A 23,252-nucleotide genomic window follows, 5' to 3' on the forward strand; every position below is an offset into this window, starting at 1 on the left:
AAATAAAATAGTTGTGAACATGAGAAATGCTCTAGTTCTCTGCAGAAGTCCAATGTTAATTTTTCTGACTTGAAACCACATCATCAATCATGGACTGATATTGTTGTCAAAGGCAGTCATATCCATTGAAGAGAGAAACAGGCAAATGGGGGGGGGGGGGGAGGAGGAGGTAAGAAAAATAAGGCATAGATAGAGTGAGACCTCCAGCAAATAGTGCCAAAAGATGATCGATGATCCAGTGTTGGTCGCAAAATCTCAATAGCAGAAGAGTAATTGCTGTGAGCTTTTCAACAGCATACCGTTGTTGTGTCACAATGGAGGTCAATGTTTTCTTCATGTTTTCTTGAGGCGACAAAGTGAAGATTGAATAAGAGGAAATGCAATTCTTCTTCTTGTCTGCCGTACATCGCACAAATTTCCCCCTGCCTACCTTCAAAATACTCTTCATCTTCACCAACCACCAAGAAATCTCCATTCATTAAACTCACAAAGATTACAGGTACCTCGAATCAAGCGTAGTTGGGGATCATGCTTTCTCATACATGGGCCCAAAACTTTGGAATAGCCTTCCAAAAGCTCTTCGACAAACACCTTCTATTGATGCTTTTAAAAGAAGCTCAAGACCTACCTTTGACAATTGCTTACCTGGTAATATGTACATATATTGTTTGTTTGTTTGTTTGTTTATTGTTCTTATATCTTCTGTAATACTCTGTTGTAATGTGATACATATGTACTCTGTTCTACAGCGCCATGAGTACCTTTTTAGGTAGAATGAATGCTTTATAAGACTCCCTCTATTATTATTAAAAGTGGAAACATTTGAAGATGTTTTGACAGACAATGCAAGGCTTGGGAAGAAAATAAGAATTCACAATATCATTTTATCTTTTTACAGAGAGAAAAGTTCCAGAAATGACATCATTAATTTGGTAGCAAATGATCAACATCTCAAATTTGTTTGCATATTTGAATTCAGTGGATCACATGTAAATGTCAACATTTGGTTGCTAGCAGTTGGGTCTGTACACTGGCTGTTTGCAAATGAATGAGATGATCTTTCCCACCTGTGCTCAACACGCAAAGGTCAAACGGGGTCACACTTTCGGGGTTCACTTGTGCACTTCTGGTACTGTCACTGGAGTTACTGTGCAGCAGGCATGCAGGGATGCCAAGTTCACAAAATTTTTATGAATGAGATTTTCATGACTCGGCATCTCAGCGAGCGAATGTGCGCGCGAGCGAGAGTGTGGGAGGGGTTTTTCCCCCTGTAGCCTCCCACGGTAGGGAGCTTTTTCAATTTTTAGCTTTCAATGGTGCGATCAGGTGCGTACTTAAGTGACTATTTTTTACTTATTTTGAAAGACAAAAGGAAAATATACCTTCAATGGCAACTATCACTTTAGTCTTTTGAGCTATGCTCATTATTATAGGCCCAAGTTGCCAATTTCGCGCGGTGCGTGAGAAAAATGGGTGCCACGGGTGAGATCGTGAGACGGCCCCTAAATGCTTGAGTCTCACGCAGAATGCGTGAGACTTGGTAGCTCTGGGCATGGGCAGAGTGTACATGGCGGTAATCACATCTAATTTTTCCCCCTTTTATCATGACGAAAATGTTATTACTTCACAATAGAGGGAATGCATTGTCGGAGCTTACATTTTATTTTTCTGTTTCCAGCATGTGACAGTCGCTGAGAAAAGCTACAAAACTATTTTAGTCTCGAGATAGAGATATTGCTCTTTGTTTTTTGTGTATGATCAAATAGAGCTCGTGCTGTGCGCTGGCATAGCTTTGTCAACTCTTTGTATGAATACAGAATTAAATAGCGCCACTGCTGTTTGAGTTTTTTCAATTAGTATGTGATAGCGAGAATTGTGTTGCATGTGGATTTTGTTAAATTGTAGAAAAGAAAAGGGATAAAGTGTTTCAGCATGTGGGAGGAGGATTCTATACCATCAGTGCCAAACTATCCTAACAATAAACGTCATGTCATGACTTCCACATGACGTTTTGTCCTGTCAAAAAACAGATGATAGTCAATTGAATTTCAAGGGATGTGACAGAATTTTGCAAAAGGAAATACAGGATATGACAACTTCCACTCAAAGTTTATGAGCAACCAAACAGCATAACATTGTATGGTGAAGTGAGGATGAATATTTTTAGTCTTCTCCGCGGACAGTTTAGCTGTACTGTGAAGGGGTCTGTTTATCTGCTGGTGTAATGATTGAACACATCTTTTTTATGCATACGCCATGGTTTATTTGTCATAGCCTGTTGTCGGGCATGCTTTTTCTTCACAATTCTTTCCTGTGTGCCATATTGTTCCAGCTTGACACACGGTGTTGATGGACCCGTCTTCACTGTTCAAACAGAGAGTGCCATTTTGATTTGGATCGTTCCATTGTGACTAGATCATTTTGCCTAACCTTCAGAAAGCTCTTTATTACGCCATGAATATGATTGAAAAATGGCTGTCGCCTTGAAAATAGGCCATGTGTGCACAAGAAGACAACTGATTGATTAGTTACGTGGCTGCTGTATGGAGTTGCGGCATTAGCGCACTATGCTTTATGTACTCACTCCCACTCACTCCTTCTTCTTTATATACTCTTTATATAATTTGATGAATACTCCAAGATTGCAAATACGTGTCCAGCGCTCACAGTCTCGGTTCCGGCACGCTTCCTATTGAGAGATAATTGAGATCAGTAAAATGCCGACAGGGTGGTGACAATGTGGTAATGATCGTGTAAGTTTCACATTTACCAGTGAACATGTTTCTGCACATGTTTAGGAGAGCTGACTTTTCAGGCACAGAAATTGTTCCAAACAGTCCAAAACTGAGCAAGGTATACTATACCACTGAGCAGTCTAAGACCATGTGAATAAGATTGTGGGATTGATTTTGATTGAATGGTTTATTGATTCCATTCACATATGAGGTGGTTGGAATCCCACACCTGTAGTAGACACGTGTCTAGTGCCCATTGCGGGGCTGCACAAACCATTTTCTTTTTTACTGGTCAGACCTGTCTGTCAGACCAGTAGGTACTCAGTTTTTCCATCTTCTACTTGTCCATTCCGGAAAAAGTTACTGGTCCGATAGTGATTTTTACTGGTCAGGGACCAACGAACCAGTGCCAGTGTACAGCATTGCCCACGGGCATGGCACTTTATCCTTGTTGCCAAGTCTTTAAACAGAAGAGACTTACAGCAGTCAGTCCCACATGTAGGAGAGGTATACCCTATGCATGTAAAAGAACTCATTTCACTTCTCTCATAATGAGCAAATTGAAATCCTGACAGAAATGGTCGAACAAGTAAACAAACAAACAAACAAACAAACAAACAAACAAACAAACAAACAAGCAAACACACGAACACACAAACAAATAAAGGCTGATATCTGCAAGAATCTTTATGATTGAAAGAAGCAGATTGCCCCTGGAAGAATGAGAAAAGGAAAACAAAAAGATCAAGAAAAAGAAGGAGAAGCAAAAGGCAGCAGACAGTAGGAAGAAGAAGTAGAAGGAAAGTAATTGAAGAAGAATTAGGTTTGAAAACCTTACTGAACCATGATTGGCTGAAAACCTTACTGAACCATGATTGGCTGAAAATGACTCGACGATCATGTTTGGGAGGAAAGTGATTTGCAGTTGCTTTGGTACTTACATACCTACAAATTAGCTTCAAATCTGGCAGAAACTTGTTTGCAAACGAATTTCTTTGTGAGTGTGAAAGCCCTTCATCTGTCAGGAAACTTGATAGCTTGCGGCAAGCCTAAAACACATGAAGGTCAATGCCAATCGAACAATAAGATACATACCTGTGTAGAACCTGTTTGCAGCACTGACATGAAAGGAGCGCAACTATTTGTCCTAGGCCCCTCCCATCTAATTAACCTTCCGTTGAGCTAGGTTCTTTGAAGCATGGATGCAAATGGTCACGCAAAGAGAAAAGAAGGGAGATGTTTATTTGCACTATTGCTCTTTTGTGGCGTTTATAGAGTTTGCTGTTCAGTTGTATAGCATTTCTGTGTCTTCTCTTCCTCTTCCTGCAATGTGTGAATTGTTTGAGTTTTTTTTTTTTTTTTTTTTAGATATGCCTGTGATCCATTGGAATAGAATGACCTAAATTGACTCGTGCATCTAATTCTTGTAATGATTTACAAAAGGTGTGTTTAATCTTCCCACACCCATTGTAGTGAATGTTCCTTGAATTGTGATGGAAGGTAGGTACACGCTGTAAATGAATTCAATTGAAAGGAAAGAATGTAATGGAGATTGGAAAATACAAAGATGTCGGATATACAAACAATGCACACAGTGTCATATGACCAGTCATTCCTTCTGTTTACGTTTATACCTGATTGACTAATGGTGGCTATGTTTTGCTTTGTTTTGTTTTGTTTTCTTTCTTTTTTTAAGATTTCCTAACCAGTTTGGAATGTCTGGAATTTCAAAGCGATTAACACTCTGCATCTTTGATTCCTATTACAGCCACAATAAGAATTTTGCAGCAGATTAATTCTTTGGAATTTTTGTTTGTTTGGTTGTTTGTGTCTTGTTTTGTTTTGTTTTTCATTCCCTGGTGCATGCATGATTTCACTGATAAATTGCACTTGCCTTCTGTTGTTTGGAGAAGGGGAATGAGAATGCAGCTTTAATGGTCAAGGTATGGGCCATGATGTTTGAAATGATGCTTGAAATTTTTCATTCAAACGTAACACATTTAGTTCTTTCGTTCATTCCTGGTCTTCTTTCCACCCTATTTAAATTTAGTGATCAGTACTTCGCAAGCAATGCATACAATTTAGCTGGTTGGATGAATATGTACAAATCAGAATATTGATACTTTCTATAACTTCAAATAAAATCTTTATGTTGCTGTGCAAAAGGAGGCGAAATGACTTAGTAAATTGCTTTTCAAATCTGGAAAAGAAAAAGGATGGCAAGTGCTATTAAATTTGATCATTGGTAGTAGTAGTAGTAGTAGTAGTAGTAGTTATAGTAGTAGTTCATGTACTGTAACAGCACTGTACTATCATCCATAACAGTTCATGTGGTAGCACTATAAATCTATTGTGGGAGAGTCAATAGGATTATAGTAGTATTCATAATACGTGTGTCACTAGTACATTGATTGGTTTTGGAAGAATTATGGTCATAGATCGTAAAAATTGAGGGCCGTTTCATCTGATTTGATGGATCCAAATTATTGGACTATATTTGTGATATTGATTGTGATCTTGCTGTTGACACTCACTCTCTGTTTCACATATTTTTGTATTTATTTTTATTTCATTTCATGTCAGCAGTCTGCTTTGGTAAGATTTAACAATAGATGGCCCATAAAAACTTAATCTGTTTATCAGTGTTCATCGTAACGTGCTTATCTAATTCATCATCACTTTATGAACACAATGATACATCTGTCTGCCGCTTAAGGTTTAAGATTGGTTGACCTGTATCAGTTCTTATATTTGTTTTCTCCAATTTTTCATGCTCCAATTACATATTAAACAAATTTCTTGCGCATGTGTTTTCTCCATGAAATTCATTTATCGGTGACTGAATGAATTTCAAAAAGGAAAGTTACTCCCACAATGATACCCCCACATCATATCTGAAAGAATCCTGCCGTCAAAGCTGAAACCTCAGCAAAAGATAAGTCACTGATCTTCATACTGCTTCGTATACAAACATCCCTAAATTTCCAATGAATACTACTAATAGTACTCGTACTAGGGCACATACACGCACACACACACACGCACACACACGCACACACTTGTCAGGGGTGGATCCAGGAATTCTGGAAAAGGAGGGTGCACGCACCCCCCATTTTTTACTTTTTATTTCTTTTGTTTTAACAAAAAAATAAAAGGGGGGGGGGGCAGTGTGCCCCAACTGAATCCGCCACTACTTGTACCAAGGAAGCGCCATGGAGGCAAATGATTCACCCTGTTCAAAATGTGCAGGAAAGATAATTTCTCGGGTATAGAGTTCACGCTAGTCAAAAGTAGCACAAGATACAATGTATACAAAATTTGATGTACCATGAATATTTCCACATTAACAGCTGTAGTATTTGGAGAGTATGGTGAAAAGATGTACGGATTGTATGCTGGCCTTCATTTTGGAAATTGCCCCCTGTTCCCTACCCTCTTCCGCCCCCTTTCAGTGCTCCACAGTCTATGATTTACGATCATCAGCAATGTTGACGGGATCATTTATTTTGGGTCAAATAGTGATCCAAAAATGTGATAAAACTGTGTGTGAATCAAGTATTCTTCCCCATGCATTCAACCAATGTATGGCATAAGATCGTTAAAAAGATCATATACCTAAAAGTATTAACTTGTTGTCACATTTCAAAGGAAAACCATTGAATTCTTTATGAGCAACAGTGCTGTTGTATTTCTGTTTCTGCCCTTTTGCCAGAGGGTACGCAGGGTGGGGTTTGTTTTGAATATTGAAATGCAATTTCCTTTGATATTCCCATTACGTTTAGATCACCACAGTTAAATGTAATCTGCACTGAATGCAAAACATCAAAGATGGTATCTTAATTCTAATGCCAACCTTGAGAATTGAGTGATCATATACTCAGTAGCAATTACAAGTTGCTTGGTACAAATGCAATGATTCAGCCTAGTATTTCAAATTTGTAATGTTATGTCTGGTCCTTATGTGAATATGATTTCATTTTTTTCTTAAACTGATTTGAAAGTATATTCAACTGTTTTACAGCTAATATCAAAGTCTTCATAAATCAGATCATGTATTCAAGCAGTGGGCATGAGACCCTATTGTACATGTATATCATCCTGCCCACACTATACTGCTTTCAGAACTCTGGTTGCTTAGTCCTGCATAGCATTATATGCAATCCCTATTCACCAGCCTCTTTCAACCTACTGAACCACACTGTTATATCATGGCCCAATCTTTTCTGTCTCTGACTTATGCTAATATTGTGAAACCTTATTAGTACTACTCTTCTTGCATGGCTTCTGTTTTGAAATACCAAGTCCTTTGTCATATTTTGGACCAGAGGTTATGAAATAATCCCAATATCATCAAAATTCTCAAGTTTTTGTTAAATAGTTTTTTTCTTTTTCTAATCACAGACTGGTACCAGACAAGAGAACAAATAGTTTTTAGGATTCTATAGTCAGTGACTGTCTGTGCCTCTTGGGGGACATTACAAACAAACTCCACAGCTGCACAAAAAGAAAAGGTACTATAGGTAATGAAAGAGACAAGAAACAAATGTGGCTGTTCATAGAATCCATCCTATTATCATCTGCACACCCACCTCATGAAGTGTTCTTCCATGCTATGCCACGCTTGCTTACAGATCATCGTCATTCTCTATTAACCTATTCAAAATTTGTTGTGTGGTGTATGAAAATGTTTTCGCTATCCACATTTATGCTCATTAGCATTCCTCAATATCATTGAAGAGTAATGTCAGCTAATACAGGGGGGCAGTGAGGGGGTTCAATTTTTCGCCACCTGCCTCTTAGGTTTCAAACGGTTTGGGTCTGAATCTTTCAGAATCAAAAGACTTTTTGACTTGTTGATACACTGTTAGCATGTTTATGCAGTGGTGTTTTGAATTGTTCTGTTGTTTTCAGTAATGGCCTGTTAATTGCGGAGAAACTGGTTTTCTGAAATATGTGAATAAGTGTATGATAACTTCTTTCTTTTTTTTTTTGTTTTTTTTTTTGGGGGGGGGTTTAATGATTCAGTTGTAGGTTTCTGAAATAGAATTATGGGACAAATCATTAGAGGGCAAGAATAGACTACAAATCAAAGGATGCCCTGATCGAGAAATCAATATTTGGTGACTTTCTTTGGCTTTTGCCCTTCATTCCTTATGAGTGAAATCAGACATGTTTAATGAAGGCGAACAGTACCCAAAATACCTGTTTTTGTTTTTGTTTTTGTTTTTGTTTTTGTTTTTTTTTTTTTTTTTGGGGGGGGGGTTTAAGAGGTCAGTCAAGTGCTCAGGAAAATATGTTGAATTCTCTCCAATGTATGTATATCACTATCCTGGAGTGATGCCACAAACTCTTTTAGCCTCTTCATCCAGTGATAGCGGCAACAGGACTTTAAAAATTCATAACATTTGAACAGATTGGAAGATATTCCTCAAACTTTGCTGATGAGTTCTACTCATTACCTCCGCCAAGGGAGGAGGTTATGTTTTCGTTACCGTTGGTTTGTTAGTTTGTCCGTGTGCAAAATAACTCAAAAAGTAGTGAACGGATTGGGATGAAACTTGCAGGAAAGGTTGAGAATGACACAAGTACCAAACGATTAACTTTTGGTAGTGATCTGAGAATTTTGGGGGAATTTATGAAGGATTTTTGACATTTTGGCAGGTAGGGTCAATGAACTTGGGAGTTCAGGCTGCGCGCATTTGAGGTTTGCCTGCGCGCACTAAAGTGCGTGCTCTAGTTTCTGCTGGGGTGAGGCGCGACGTGCAGCTGAGTGTTTATGACGTAACAAAGGCTTCTATATTGGGAAATCTGGCAACTTTCAGCACACAATGCTATTTAAGTACGTATGGGTGGAAATCTCTATGGAAGAACAAGATCAGTGGTGAAAATGATTTGCATGCTTGGCGGAGGTCTGCACTCTCAGAGTGCTTTTCTAGTTTAGCTCTGCATTCGCTCAATCCACATCTATTTGGGTATCGTACCCCTTTATTGAAGTCATTCCAATGCAGGGCATGCCTGGCTCAATGGCAGTAAACCTTAATTACATCTAGACTCTAAAATCATCGTCAGGAAGGGCTGATGTATAGCCAAGAAAAAGAAGACAAGCAGAAATGGAGTAAAGGGTGAATAAAGGAGTCAGTTGTGAATGAAAGATTTTATATCAGTTGGATCCCACACATTAGGATGCTTTGTCGTATATGATGGGATTCTTTGTCGTGTATTTAAATACTTTATGATTGGGAGTGACTTCTGCTATTGTTGTCCCATTTCCATCTTTTTGTTTGTGAGGGAGAAAACATTAAAAAATGAAAGAAATTCACCAAGGTTCACATTCATGTTACTCCCTCTTGTGCTGCATGAATGATGAGGAAACATGGAACACAAATTTTCACAGTCAGTTTAACCTGGTTTCTTAAAGGTCCTGTTCACCTTTGGGAGCAGTGATTTCAATTTTTTTTTTCAAGATATCACATTGATGCAAATGTTTAGGTCTGTTGTATCACAAAACATTCCACCATATAAAATCTTTGCAATAAAGCATGACATGATTATATAAGGAGATAGCAGTATTTTTCTCAATAAACCATAACTGTAGACGGTTTAGTCTGGAAACATTTGTAATGTAACTATTGTTCATATTTGGAGTATCTAACAATACTTAACAATGGTTATAGGGATTCAAACTTTTGCAGTGGTTGTTTCTATCCCTAACTCACATTTTAGAACTCTTTTGAAGTATGTGGGTTTTTGTCTCATCTGCAAATGGGAAATTATGCCTTTCAGGGAAGAGTAATTTCCCAGTGACGGATTGTGTGCTTCTTTATTTGTCCGTTGCTGCCAAAGCTTTGTAGTGGGAATCTTGTTCAGTTAAGAAAAAAAAGAATACAACATGCTTTGCCTTTGAATTTTGTCTTTTTTTTAAGTTAGAATTTAGAATGACTAGCAGTGAAAGAATTTGCTTGCAATCAAATTAAAAAATGCAGACAAGGTCTCTAAAAAGTGCTTGGCATGTGTAACATTGATCTTGTGTGGTTTGGAATGTGGTATAAAAACATTTGCTTTTGTAGTAGGCAGGTAGAATGTTACATGATGATTAATTGTACCCTAGCAAACATATTTTCCACTCAACTGTACATACAGTTTAATTCACTGTAGCGCAGAAGATCAGTAGACATTGCTGTTGCGTGATTTGTTGATTATGAAAAATGAATTATAAAAAGAATTACTTAGCACCCATGATCGGGTAAGCTCTGAAAATGTAGTGCTTCCAGTGAACCCCTTATGGCTAATATTTCACATTTCCATCCTTTCCCAGCTGAAATTGTGTTATAACAGCAATATTTCACATATTTTGTATGCATATGCATACATTTTTTAGAGCAAAAATGCACAGTTCTGAGAACAACATTTTCACTTTAAGTTTAGGAGAATGACTGCTTAACCACAGGGATTTCCTCAAACATTAAATGCTATTGAGGTTGAATCATTGTCTCCAAAATTGGGGATTTTTGAGGGCAATAAAAACATTGTAAGATTCTATTGAGCCACACTCGAGGCTGGCTATAATGCAAAGGACGGAAGCATTTCTAGTGGCTGTACATTTATTTTCTTTTATGTCTTTTTTGGACATATTCCATTTATAATTGAATGTATCCAGCAGGCTTTGATGCTCTGCTGGTCTTGAAAGGTTGAATAGAAGTCAAAGATTTATGAACTGCATGTATTTTTTTTTTCTTTCTGCACAGAAGATCTTAAAGGACTCGGTGGGAGATGTGAGAATATGATTTAATTTCAATCATGTTGCTAAGTACAGTATATATTTGCTGCTGTAAGCAAACATTGATGGGATTCTTAAACAACATGGAGAGAAACTGTCACCAATTAATAGCCACAGGTCATGACCTTTGTTAAACCATGGTGTCTACTTGGGTTTGGGCTAGACACAGTATGCAAGTTTAGTAAATACACATTCATTCAGCAACCTCACCGCATGTTCTTGAACGATTCTGTTTGCTGTTGTTGTCATTCCTTGAGATGTCTGCGGGTTTCAGCATCCGCTGGAGAGAGAAAAATTCCACGTTTAAATTCTGATCAAGACCAAAATTGGGACATGAAAATTAACTTCCTCCTATGGCAAGTTCCCTGTGTGTTATTTGTTTGTGTTTGTATGTGAGTGCATGTGTGTGTTTAGTTTATGCAGTGTTTCTGTGTTTCAGCATCAGGTGCATTAGTGAATGATGGAGCTCCCCCCCCCCCCCGCGCCCCAGGGCATCACAACGCTTGCACACCATTCCTCTAGAAATGTGAGGCAAAATGTTGTCTTTTTTTGTGAGTGCAAAGTCATTGGCAAGCATTATGGAGCAGTTGCTGCACAAAAAACAGGGAAACACTGAAAATACTACAGCTTGATACATTTGGTGTTCAGTGGCAGGTACAGTTAGTGACCAAACTTGGTTTCTTTTGGTTGTTGTTCCACCCTTTATGAAATCAATGAAAAAATGTTGTGTAGTGCACATGAGATAAGAGAACTCTTCCGCTTTCGGAGGGAGATACATGTATCTCGCCTTAAAAGTCTCCAACTTTCCCACTTTCGTTTGAATTTCTCCCATACTGGCCGTGTTTTTCCGCTTAAGATGTATTTTCTTGTGAACAAAAATTGCGCTTTCTGCAGCCCAACTTTGCTTCACTCATGTTTGGGCAATCCGAATCTTTAGTGTGCTTGGGGGTCCAGGCAGGAGAATTCTCCAGTTAATTCCTCCATTCCACAGAGATTTTTTTCCCATAGGTCACTCGTCTGGAAGCAAAGTTTTTAGCTTCCCACCACCCACCGAAGTGTATCGGATCGCAGTCTGATGAATCTGACTTGTGTTGGTTGACTATCAGGTCCGTGTCAGACATGTCGGGCATGATCTGATGAGGCGAGATCGTCCGATGAGCTACTTAATAGTTCACCACTGGGAGCCATTTCCAGTCGCAAGTCTTGCGAGTGTCAGATAAGTGTAGAGTCAGTTTGAAATCTTTTGAGTAGTTTGGAATTATCACAATGAATTGAGAAATTGCGTATTAATTGGCATTGCGGCAAGTCTGTGGATGCTGGAGCCAAAAATCTTGAGATTTGTTTTGTTTTGTTGCTAAATCCCGTCATTGCAAACATGCATGATGGAGCAACGCATGAACACAAGGACAAGGGTTGCCACTCTGGTAGATATCGGACATGCGCAGTTTAGTAGACAAATTATTGCGATCGGCCATAAAGTGGGATATTTCTGTCTGTCTGAACATGCGCAAAGTATCTCGGTATGTGGATCGCTGTCATTGTCACATTATTTTGTCTTGGGGAATGCAACTAATGATAATGACTAGAATATGACTATCAAGCTGTTCTGGTTCTTTGTCTGTGATGATGTACGCTACTCAATTCTTTTAGGGTATATATTTATCTTTTATTTCCTGTATTGCATTTCAACCTTACCTGCTACAGACAAATAACCCTTGTCAGATCTTGATTTTGCAGCACCATCATCGTCAACAGGGCTCTTTCAGAATATTTCGAGTGTGAAACTTTTGAGAAAAGAGGGGGAAATCAGTGGCGCCCACTAGTTTGTGAATGGTAGAGATAATAATGTATATTTGCAGTCATGCATGGGGGACAGAATGTAGGGGGAACATTGAACAGTAACCAACCACAATATCATATTCTACGCAGTGACATAAAACAAATCCTAGTATCAGATGGCACATCTTCTATAATGAATATGTTTTCATGAATTATTTGTTGTGATTTGACTCTGTTAGTATCAATCGTGACACCTACTCAAATTGTCTGTGCTCTGACTGGGCAAAATGCACCATTCAAAATATTTAACTACCTCTCAGGGTCTAATGCCTTTGACGAAGAAATGCCGCTGGATATTCGGTGGAACAGGAGGGTGAAAACAAAAGTTAAAGTCGATTGTAAATCTTTCGGCATGCTATTAAGTTCTTTGTTGATCATTCTGTTGGAGGCCCACTAGTATGTGAATGGTATTGGTAGAGGTAATAAATGTGACTGTATTAGCTGTCATGCATGGGAGATGGAATCTAGGGGAACATTAAACAGTAACCAACCACAATAATGTCATATTCTACTCAGTGACATAAAACAAATTTTATGAGATGGCACATCTTCTGCAATGACTGTGTTTTCATCATGAATTATTTGTTGTTATTTTACTCTGTTAGTATCAATCGTGACACCTACTCAAATTGTCTGTGCTCTGACTGAGCAAAATGCGCCATTCAAAATATTTAGCTGCCTTTCATGGTCCAATGCCTTTGACGAAGAAGTGCCGCTGGATTTTCGTTGGAACAGGTGGGTGAAAACAAAAGTTAAAGTTGATCGTAAATCATTCTTCGTGCTATTAAGTTCTTTGTCGATGATTCCTCTGGAGGGACCAGAGGCCAGTTCCCTTTAATATTTTTTTCTTTCTTAGTTTATACATTTTAACAGGAAAACACTCCACATTTGAGCTGTAAGAAAATGTGCGTACTGTGAGCTCCATGTTGGTCATTCAGTTGTTCCGTCGTCGTCGTATTTGATTCGGAGGTTCAAAAAAGCACAATAAAAGTTACTGATATATTCCAGTGACCTCCCGCAAGCATTTAGTGATGAAATCATTTTTTATGGTCAGCTCTGTATATTTAGCTGCACAACTCAATTTTGCAGAAGCATTACTGTTGGTTGGTTCTAATTTTGCATGCTTTGTTCATCACTCACAGGCCAAAGACCTGAGATAAAACTGCTATTATAGTTTTGCTGGAAATCCTTGCCAAAACATAATGAAACTATACATATGCTGTATATTTCATGGCATTTCTATTTTTGCAAATTTTGCCAGTTGGCTGATCCACGTATTCGTGAAACTTAACAACTCGTGAAAAATATCGCCTCATGTATAAAATGCATCTACATAGATGTATATGTGTAGTATTTCATCTCCCTAAAGGTGGAACATTGCCAACTTCTCTCTTCTTGTAAAGGGGATAATACTCCTCTCCCATTCCGTCAATGTATATGATAGCTCATGATCTGGAATTCAACCAATTGTGAAATTTTCTTTCAAGTCCCAATGCACAAAATATATGACATAATCGTCTGTAATAATGGCAGAGGCAAATTACATTGATGAGCCTAGAGAGAAACTGACCCTTTGACTTGTTGCTACTGTGGCATCCAGAAAGACTAACTCTTTTGCTTTTGGCTGGAGATCTCCTGGTATTGAATGAGAGTTTTTCCATGATCATTCATCATGGCCTGTACTAAAACACTGAATAATTCATGCTTATTTACGTGGATGGAGGGCACTTTGTCAATCAGTTGCAATAAAAACTTCTCCATGAAGAAATTCATTCATTTCATCTTTCAACAAGTTCAACAAGTGCTGTCAATGCAGTTTATCTATACAGTCCAATCTAGTTTGATTTTGTTCAGAACATATTTTCTGAAGAGGAGTCGGATAAATCTTGAAGCATTTAACCTGTTGAGGAATAGTCCTGAGTATACGCTGGCAGATGTCTATTGGAAATGCATGTTAAAGTAAGATCAGCTCATTCTCAGTGGGTTTAAGCTGCATTTGCTCAAGCAGCATTTGCTCAAGCACAAAGCCAATGTTCTTTAGCAATTGCGAGAAGCCATGGGCTGTTGGTAGTAGACAGTGTGTCAGCATAGACTAATATTTCTACACTATCAAGTCTAAATGGAAGTAGAATGATATGCATGCCTACCCGAGATGCCAGGGGCAAAATCTGCTGCTAATGAAAGCATGTCAGGGTATCCAAACTAACTCCATTCTATTCTTTGTCTGCCTATTTTGTTTTCTTCATGAAAGGCAGATTTTTTTTTTCCTGCACACTCCCAAATGAGAACAACAACAACAAAAATAGGCCATGCCCTCTCCCCACCCCCACCCCCCTCAAATTGAACTGGGGGTTTCAAGTTTTTGCAGAATGACAAGGCACCACCACAAGTACCACAATGCGGTTTGTGTGAAAACATTCTAAATATTTGGATGAGGTCAAAGAGGATAATGGGCATACAATGTAGCATAGAAAAGCCTGTTGACTTGTCTTCATCACCACAAAAGGGACCGGGGGCATGTAGCATCTGTACACCTGGTGTGTGTGTGTGATGCTCGCAGCTGAAAGGCGGAGCCCAGACTTTAGTGGGGATTGTGACGGTGCGGCTGCGTGAGCGACAGCTCTGGGAATTGAGGCCGTCTCCGCCGACGCAGGTGATACAGCTGTGTCCTTGACTCCCACACCTTCCTTTTAAAGGACCAGGATGAAATTCAAATATGTGGATTGAGGGAATGCGGCAAAAACACATCAGCGATGTTTTAGAAAATTTGGACAGTCAATTGAAAATTATGAATTTTTACAGTTTTGGTGCCACTGTTGCGTGATGAAAAGACTGCAACGTTTTGTGACGTCACACATGGACAATGATGTGAAGAAAATAGAAACACAAAATTCAATATATTTTCATTCTTCTTGTGTAATCAAAGAGCCCTTGACTCATGTCTTTCAGAAAGGGAGGGGGGAATTGATTACCCTTAACTTATGTCAGTAACAAGTCAAGGAAATGTGTCCTTTTCATCAAGAAATTAAATTTTGTTGGATTCACTCCATCCTTTGAGTTTCATTCCCCTTTAAACTTTGTGCCGCCTGCTCACACTAGCTCACTGTCAATTGCCACTTACAGAGAATGCATGCCTCCAGGCAATGCATATCTCTCTTTTTTGACAGAATAAAAGGGATTAATTTTTTTGTTTGTTGCCATGAATTAATGATTGACACAGGAAGATAGCACTTTCTGCCAACGAGCTTTTACAGGGCATCATCATTAAGTTATTTGCTCTGAACTGTATGTCATCTCTCCAATGACCCGTGTTCTTTCCGCAGCCTGTACAAATAAAGAAGCCTGTGTCTGTCGCACCCTTGGCCCAATCTGTGCTCTGCATAGAATCTTCTCGTTGTCGGCACTTCCTTTTAATCTGCGACGCTCCCTTTGTGAGAGCCAAGCATTCAATGTTGACGTCTATATAGAAATCAGCGGAATGAAACTGTACACATTAAATGCTGTTGTGTTGAGGTGAAGTGGGAGGGGGGAACAAAAAAGAATGAAGCAAGAACAAGAGGAGACATCGTGTCATGCGTCCCAGACGTGTTACCATGGCCTGAGCCGTGTGTAAACACAAAGCTGGTTGGGGTATTTGGTAGTTTTGAAAATGTCTTCTCACAGTTTGTTTACAGGGTAATGGTATGACTAATGTAGGCAGTGATAAGCAGTAGAAAATGACACACAAATGTGAAAAAGGAACTGTATAGAGGATGCCACGATCAGTGAAGAAGTCTTACAAGAGGCAGCAAAAGTGTGAGAAGTATGAGAAGATAATGGCCCCCTATTGACTTTCAAACATGCTGCATGAAGTATTCTGTTTGTGTAATTATCCACATTCTCTTAGTCTTTGTTTCTTTTTAGGAATATGGGTACATGATTTACTGTGGTAAGGTGTTGAAGCTTTCAGATGCAGGTGTGAGGAGTGGCAGTCGCCATGGTAACACTGGCAAAGGCTGCGCAAAGTTTAAGTTCTCGAAGTTTTGCTGATGTGACTGCAAACTTCTTGAAAATGTCTGATGAAACTTCCCACTAAAAACTAGGGATATTTCCCTGAACCCCCCACAAGTCTTCTCGAAGTTTGTGCCGTCTGGATGCATACAACCAAAACTTCGCAAAGTTTGTCACGCGACCAGTCCATTGCAGTGCATCCAAACTACGCATTCATTGGGATGTACCTGTACGTGCATTGTTTCGTCGCAATCATTAGTTGTCAGATGGCACGTGTTATCTTCTATGTTGCGCACGTGCACCAAATTTCGAGATCTGAAAGTTTGAGGAGTTTGGCTGCCAGTGTGAACGGACGAGCCAAGTTCGCAAAGAGTTCTAGAACTTAAACTTTCAAAAGATTTGCTAGTGTCACTGTGGTTATTAAGTCAGATATTCACCCTGTTGACTGTCTTTCTTTTTCTTTTTTGTTCATTAGGTTAAAGGACAAGTTCACCTTCATGGACATGTGGGTTGAGTGAATGCTGCAATATAAGTAGAACACATCAGTGAGAGTTTGAGGCAAGTCGGACAATCCGTTCAAAAGTTATGAATTTTTAAAGTTTCTGCTCAGCCACGGCTGGATGACAAGACTGCCATAGCTTGTGATGTCACATGTGTACAACGATACAAAGAAAGAATAAAGAAAATTCAACATATTTTCATTTTTCTCGCATAACAAAAGAACACTCAACTTCTCTCTTTCAGAAGGCAGGGGGAATGATATTACCCTTAACATATGTCAGTAACAAGTCGAAGAAATGTGCGCTCTATTCAAAAAGTAAAGTTTTGTGAAATTCTCTTTTTATTTTCCTTATATCGTTGTACGCAAGTGACATCATATGGTGTAGTAGTCTTCTCATTCAGCAGTGACTGCGCAGATACTTTAAAAATTCATAATTTTTGAACGGATTGTCTGATTTTCCTCAAACTTTCACTGATGTGTTCTACTAATATTACCACATTCTCTCAATCCTTATGTATATGAAGGTGGACTTGTCCTTTAAGAGCAGGTTGGTTGATGTTTCAGTGTGGTATGACTCTAGCTTCCAGCCGACCATCATTTTGTGTTTTTATCTGGAAAGCTGAGTATCTTAGCTGGACATCCTTGCAGATAAAAGGAATCTGTGTTCTAAGAGCTTTTTAAAAAAAATAAGATAACATGCTATTGTGAACAATAGTCCACAAGGAGTGACACTAAGTATCAAAATCATGCGTACAATGCTGTGCAAGATATACATGTACATGACAACCTCATGGCCTAATCAAGGGTTAACAGCAGCTTAAGAGAAGAATAATGACAAAAAGGAAATAGTGGGGCCGAATAAATAATATACTATACAATCTGCAGAAGGTGGTTATGGACGCGACTTTTGAATGACTGAGACCCTCTGTTACTAATCATGCCTACAATGTCTTCTGGTAAGCTGTTCCAGACTCTGACTGCAGTGTGTACAAAACTCCTGCCAGTTGAGTGTGTTCTGGATGTGAGTTCCAAACAAGAGCTTGACCATGCACCCTATAGCTAGGTTTGAACCAAACACCATTCATATCTTCCTGTCAAGAGAGCCATTTTTGATAGTTATCTCTCATCGTGCTTCGGGCAGAAATAGGATCGCATGGATGCATTCATGCATGTCAAAGTAGATGAGGAATAGTGCCAAGCTATAAAAGCAATCGTCGTAGGTAAATTTGTAGATCTGTGTTTTGTAACTTCAAACAGCAGCTAAAGAGGTTAGACAGTGAGTCCTTCTGTCAAAAGTTCATGTCAGGCATACATCACCATACAATATTCAAATATCGACTGCTGCAGAGGGAGATGGTAAAACTATTTGCACCGAGGTGATGTCTCAACAGTGCTATGTCCCGAGACGAAGTCGAGGGACATGGCACTGTTGAGACATCACCAAGGTCAAATAGTTTTACCATGGCCCGAAAGAAAGCAGTCGATATTTGTTTTATATCCCTCTCGAGCATTTTACTAGAGTGATGATGGTTCCCTTTTGGAAAAGTGTGCAGGTTTCGTGAACGATAAATGTAACGTTAGGCTGTAGCTAGCAGTGCAGCAGCAGTGCGTGCAGCGCGTAGCGAACGACACCGCTGCGCTGTTGTTGATTCCTACACACGAGCTACACTACAGCGTGCAAAACTCCGAAAGATCGAGGAGGTCCAGGACTACGTTAGAAGTAGGCCTAAAGCGGCTTAGTTACCCAGATCATCTTCAATAGTTTATTCCTAATTCGTACCTGATATGGTGTCCTCCTGCGATCATTCTTCCGTTACTGGAAGCAGTCACTTTGTTAATTGAGCTGAATGCATTGATCACACGTCACACATTACACACCGGTACCCACGCCATCGCACCACACAGATTTCTGTAATGCTGTCGCACATCACACCGCGCGCTCCGCGCTCTCAGCTCTTAGTGCTAGCCTAGCTAGCTACAAGCCACAGGACTGTCGCTCAAAAGTATCGCTACTACGCGCACTGCGTACATTCTTAAGTGAGAAATGTAGATATCGATCACACGATCACGATTGGGTGCAAATCGTGGATTCCCAAAAGTACTATATCACGCTGGCTAGTAACCAATTGCACCGCATCCAGCTGCTCGTAGCTAGCTAGTAAAACTACACCATGTTCGTGCTCTGTACAATCCTATGGCAAGGAGCTTTACATGAGGGATATAATACAAGATAACACAATACAATACTGTGAAACATGATTTATTCGCGGCATGACTTTTTCGTGAATTGGAGCCGACGGCCTTTTTTGCGGCATGAACTTTTCGCGAACTGCCACTGGCATTCAATGCATATAGTGTAGACAAGAACTTTTTTGTGTGCATTTTAATTTCGGGAATCTCGGCGCTCATGAAATTTGCGAAATTAAAATGCACACGAACATTCCTCGTTTTACAGTATTGGTATTTCTATAGCGCTCTTTAAAGGAACCCAAACCCAAAGAGGAATGTTGATTGAGTGAAAGCACCAACATTGATTGAGTGAAAGCAGCAACATTAGTAGAGTGGAAGTTTGAGGACAATCCATGCAAAAGTTATGAATTTTTAAAGTTTTGGTATTGGAACCGCCGGATTAGGAGACTGCTAGAGGTTATGACGTATGTGTGGACAACAATATAAAGAAAATATAAAGAAAATCCCCCCCCCAAAAAAAAAAAAAAAAAAAATCACTTTTCTATCATTATGAAAGAACACTTGACTAACCGCTTTTAGAGAGCAGGGGGAATAATTGCTACCCTTGACATACAGTATCAAGTTGATGGAATGTGTAATTTTCATGGAAAACTTTTTGTTTTGGTGGAATTTCTTTATATTTTCTTTATATTGTTGTCCACACATAAGTCATAACCTCTTGTAGTCTCCTCATCCAGCCGTTCCAACACCAAAACTTTAAAAATTCATCACTTTTGCATCGACTGTCCGATTTTCCCCAAACTTTCACTGATGTGTTCTACTATTATGTTGCTGCTTTCACTCAATCCACATTGCTCTTTGGGTTTGGGTTCCCTTTAAATAGTGAATGTGTCTCACAGGGCTTTACAAAAAATAAATTGAAAAAAAAAGATCAAACTAGCATTACGGGGACAAAGTGGATAAATGATCGATTAGTAATTGAATAAAAGTGCCAGAGATAGTGACTTCAGGATACTTCAGGGGAGCTGATTCCATCATAGGCGTGGGGCAGCAACCACTAATTGTTTTCTGTATTATGGAGTAAAATCAAGCTAGAGTCTTTGGGATAACTATAGCAGAGGGTTGGGCCTTTGCCAAACCGCAGTCTCGTGGTCTTTCCTTCTGATAGCAGTTACATACCATGAAGAGACATTCCGCACCTGAAACCAGCAGTACCTTTTATTTGCGATTAAACAGATTTGAATGAGACGATGAGCCACTGGTTTACAAATCAACTCTAATTGCTCTGATAGGTATAATAGGTCAACCCTAGATCTATTGCACTCAATTACCCCTGTAAGTCATGCACCAGTGTATGTGCTATTATAGGAGAAAATGCATTGAAGTGCAAATACGTATGTACATGTATGTATGTATGTATGATATAAAATCTACATATATTGGCAACTTATATTCTACACCTACATTCTACATTAACAGCACAAAGTACACACATACATCCACAAAATTTGTGTATAAATGATAAATTTTAGATTCTAGTTGTAGTTATTTATGTGTCTGGTATTTTGAAGGAGGTGATTTAAGATATTGGGCATTGTGGTAATTGTATGTATGTATGTTTATGTGTATGTAATGTAATATTATTGTAAGTTTTGATTATTATATTTGAGTAATGTATTTTTCCTGGTTTATATGTTATTAGTGAAAAATAATCTGTCTCCATGAATGAACAGACAATAAATACTCCTACCATATCATATCATATCATATCATATCATATCATATGTCATTTCAAATTGTTTTGTAATATTGTTTGTTTGGGGTTTTTTTGGGGGGAGGGGGTTTGAGGAAGTGACATTGTACCGAAAAATGTACAAACTCGACATAGAAAGATGGGACCAGTGAAATGGCCTTATTCAACAAAGGGTTTTGTTACAGTTGTACTTGACCTGTTTGTAATGAGGTTACACTGTGCTGGTGAGATTTAGTAATCTCTCTGAATTTCTTCAATGAATCATAAAGTCACAGCAAAATCCAAAATCCAGTGACCATGCATAAAGGTTTGATGAATCCCCTCATTTATTAACAACATGAAGGCTTGCATTGTGCTTTGTGAGTTGTAGCTCCATAGTGTGCTTCTGGGCTTAGTTATACAAATGACGCGCAGGTCTGAGTGCGTCACACTATTGCGTCAGTCAGAATTGTGTGCATAAGTCAACTATGGAATTCTTAGCCCACGAGGGGAAGCTGAGTGGGTTTAAGCTAAAATCCAACGTTACCGCATGCACACTATTTCCACTGACTCACAAAAAGGCATGTGTGTTGTATGTTTTATAGAATGGGGGACAATTTTCTTGCCAGAAATCCATTTTTATGCCTCCGCCACGAAGTGGTGCCAGAGGCATTATGTTTTCAGGTTGTCTGTCATTATCATGGTACCTGATGACAAATTTACTGGATGCATTTCCTTTTGGCTTGCCATAGATGATAACCATGCATTCAGTACCCGGTAATTACTGGATGCACAGCAAAAGTACTCGATGCATGGTTTTCCAGCCAATAGGCGTCTCTCACTTAGTGTGCGAACGCTTGCTTAGTGCGCAGACCTTTGCCGCAAGTGCGCTAACGTGTTTACAGTGGCTGTCTTCTGTGGGGCAGAGTGCGGCCAGTGAAAATCAACATGCAGCTGTCGACCAATGAGATGATACATGTAGGACTTTCCCTACTCATTCTACAATGCACAGTGACTGTCAGTACCTCCATATAGCATGCATGAGATAAGTGTGACTACCGTAACCTACTCAGCATTCTGTTTCACATCAAGACTAAGATACCTAAATAAGTTTCATTTGTTTGACACACCACAACCTGTTGAGCATGAAACAAAAACAAAAAAGAGAAGCCACCAACGATGCTACCACAAATGTTTTTAGCTACCCCCCCCCCCATGTGCATGGTTGGTTCCTATGAAGTAGCCGCTTGCAATTGTTTTAGGCGTAATGTATTAATTACTTTCTGCACCGCTGGAGTGAGTGAGATGTGATTAGAGGCGACCACCAAGTTCACTTAAGCATTTGATATCCTTGTCCTAGGCTGCATAAATTCATGAGACCGTGGAGGTGTTGTTTGTATACTCAATTCTACCATGCCATGCCATGTCGGATGTCTTGTGGCATCACACTTTGGCGAAGAGGCACTCAACTTGAACCATGTTGATCGTCATTCTCTATGTTTCATTGGAGGAAAGCTGAATCTGCTTTATGATTGTATTAATTTTGTCTCAGTATCACTCCCAAAACATGGCTCGACACTAACTTTTTTTCTTCTCTGATGGTCCGTTCAGCCTACTGAAATCTTTTGAATTTGAAATTTTGGGGCCCCAACATGAATTCGATGGCCTGAAATAAGAGCAAATGTAAAACTTCATTTTGAATTTTAGCTGCCTGATCAGGCCACCGAAAAATAGCCTATTTTGAAATTTGGTGGCCGGACATTATTCCTTTGTGGCTCTGAGCCACCGAGCCACCGCTAATATTGAGAGCCCAGCCAAAGTACACCAAAGTTTCTATGTGAGTTAATACACTGCATGTACAGTAGCAATTGGAAGCATGTGGATTGCTATAACTTACTTTTCTTTAGCACTCCAGTCAGGTACACAACTTGTTCTGATAGATAAACTATTTCTTGTAAACTTACCACCAAAACATTTTTAAGGATGGCCATTAAAATGGTCTGGATACTGGGTCTGAGACATCCACCTCAACCCTTTAAGACACCATGTTTTAATGTTTATTTCTACAGCCCTGAACTACCTTGCAGTGCACTACTACCACAAGGCCCTCACTCTGCCCCCCATCATCCCCGCAGACCCCCGATTCAACCTCCAGCCCCAGATCGCCTTCAACCTCTCCCTCATCTACCGGCAGAGCGGCAACGTGGAGATGGCGCGAGAGCTCCTGCACACGTACTGCGTCATATGAAGGGAATGGGAAGTTTTGCAACCACTCGTCTTCTAGAGGGCGTGGCATAGCTGTACTCCACCCTCAAGTCGTCGATTCACTGGCATATATGCAGAAGGGTCAATTAGTGGTCCGAGGACCAGGCAGTGTCAAATTTTGGAGAAAAGTCAGCGAGTGACAGCTCCCTCAACTAGAGAGGAGGCGAAACATCTTATATCCTTGAAGATCTTGCCAAAGGACCCAGGAGCCTGGAGCTCTGT

The 23,252-nt window shown here is 39.5% G+C and overlaps 1 protein-coding gene across 1 annotated transcript in view; it reads left to right on the forward strand.

Annotated features, from left to right (window-relative positions):
* LOC139713527 (general transcription factor 3C polypeptide 3-like) overlaps positions 1 to 23,013 on the forward strand; it is a 41,570-nt gene extending 18,557 nt beyond the window's left edge. Inside the window, exon 14 of the mRNA XM_071625254.1 lies at positions 22,835 to 23,013. Within this exon, the coding sequence (XP_071481355.1) occupies positions 22,835 to 23,013 (179 nt within the window). The remainder of the gene's footprint in view (positions 1 to 22,834) is intronic.
* The last annotated feature ends 239 nt before the right edge of the window (positions 23,014 to 23,252 follow it).

Source organism: Diadema antillarum, unplaced genomic scaffold, assembly GCF_040938485.1.
Source record: "Diadema antillarum isolate AM-2024a unplaced genomic scaffold, OU_Dant_1.0 seq00001996_RagTag, whole genome shotgun sequence".
Lineage (NCBI taxonomy): Eukaryota > Metazoa > Echinodermata > Echinoidea > Diadematoida > Diadematidae > Diadema > Diadema antillarum.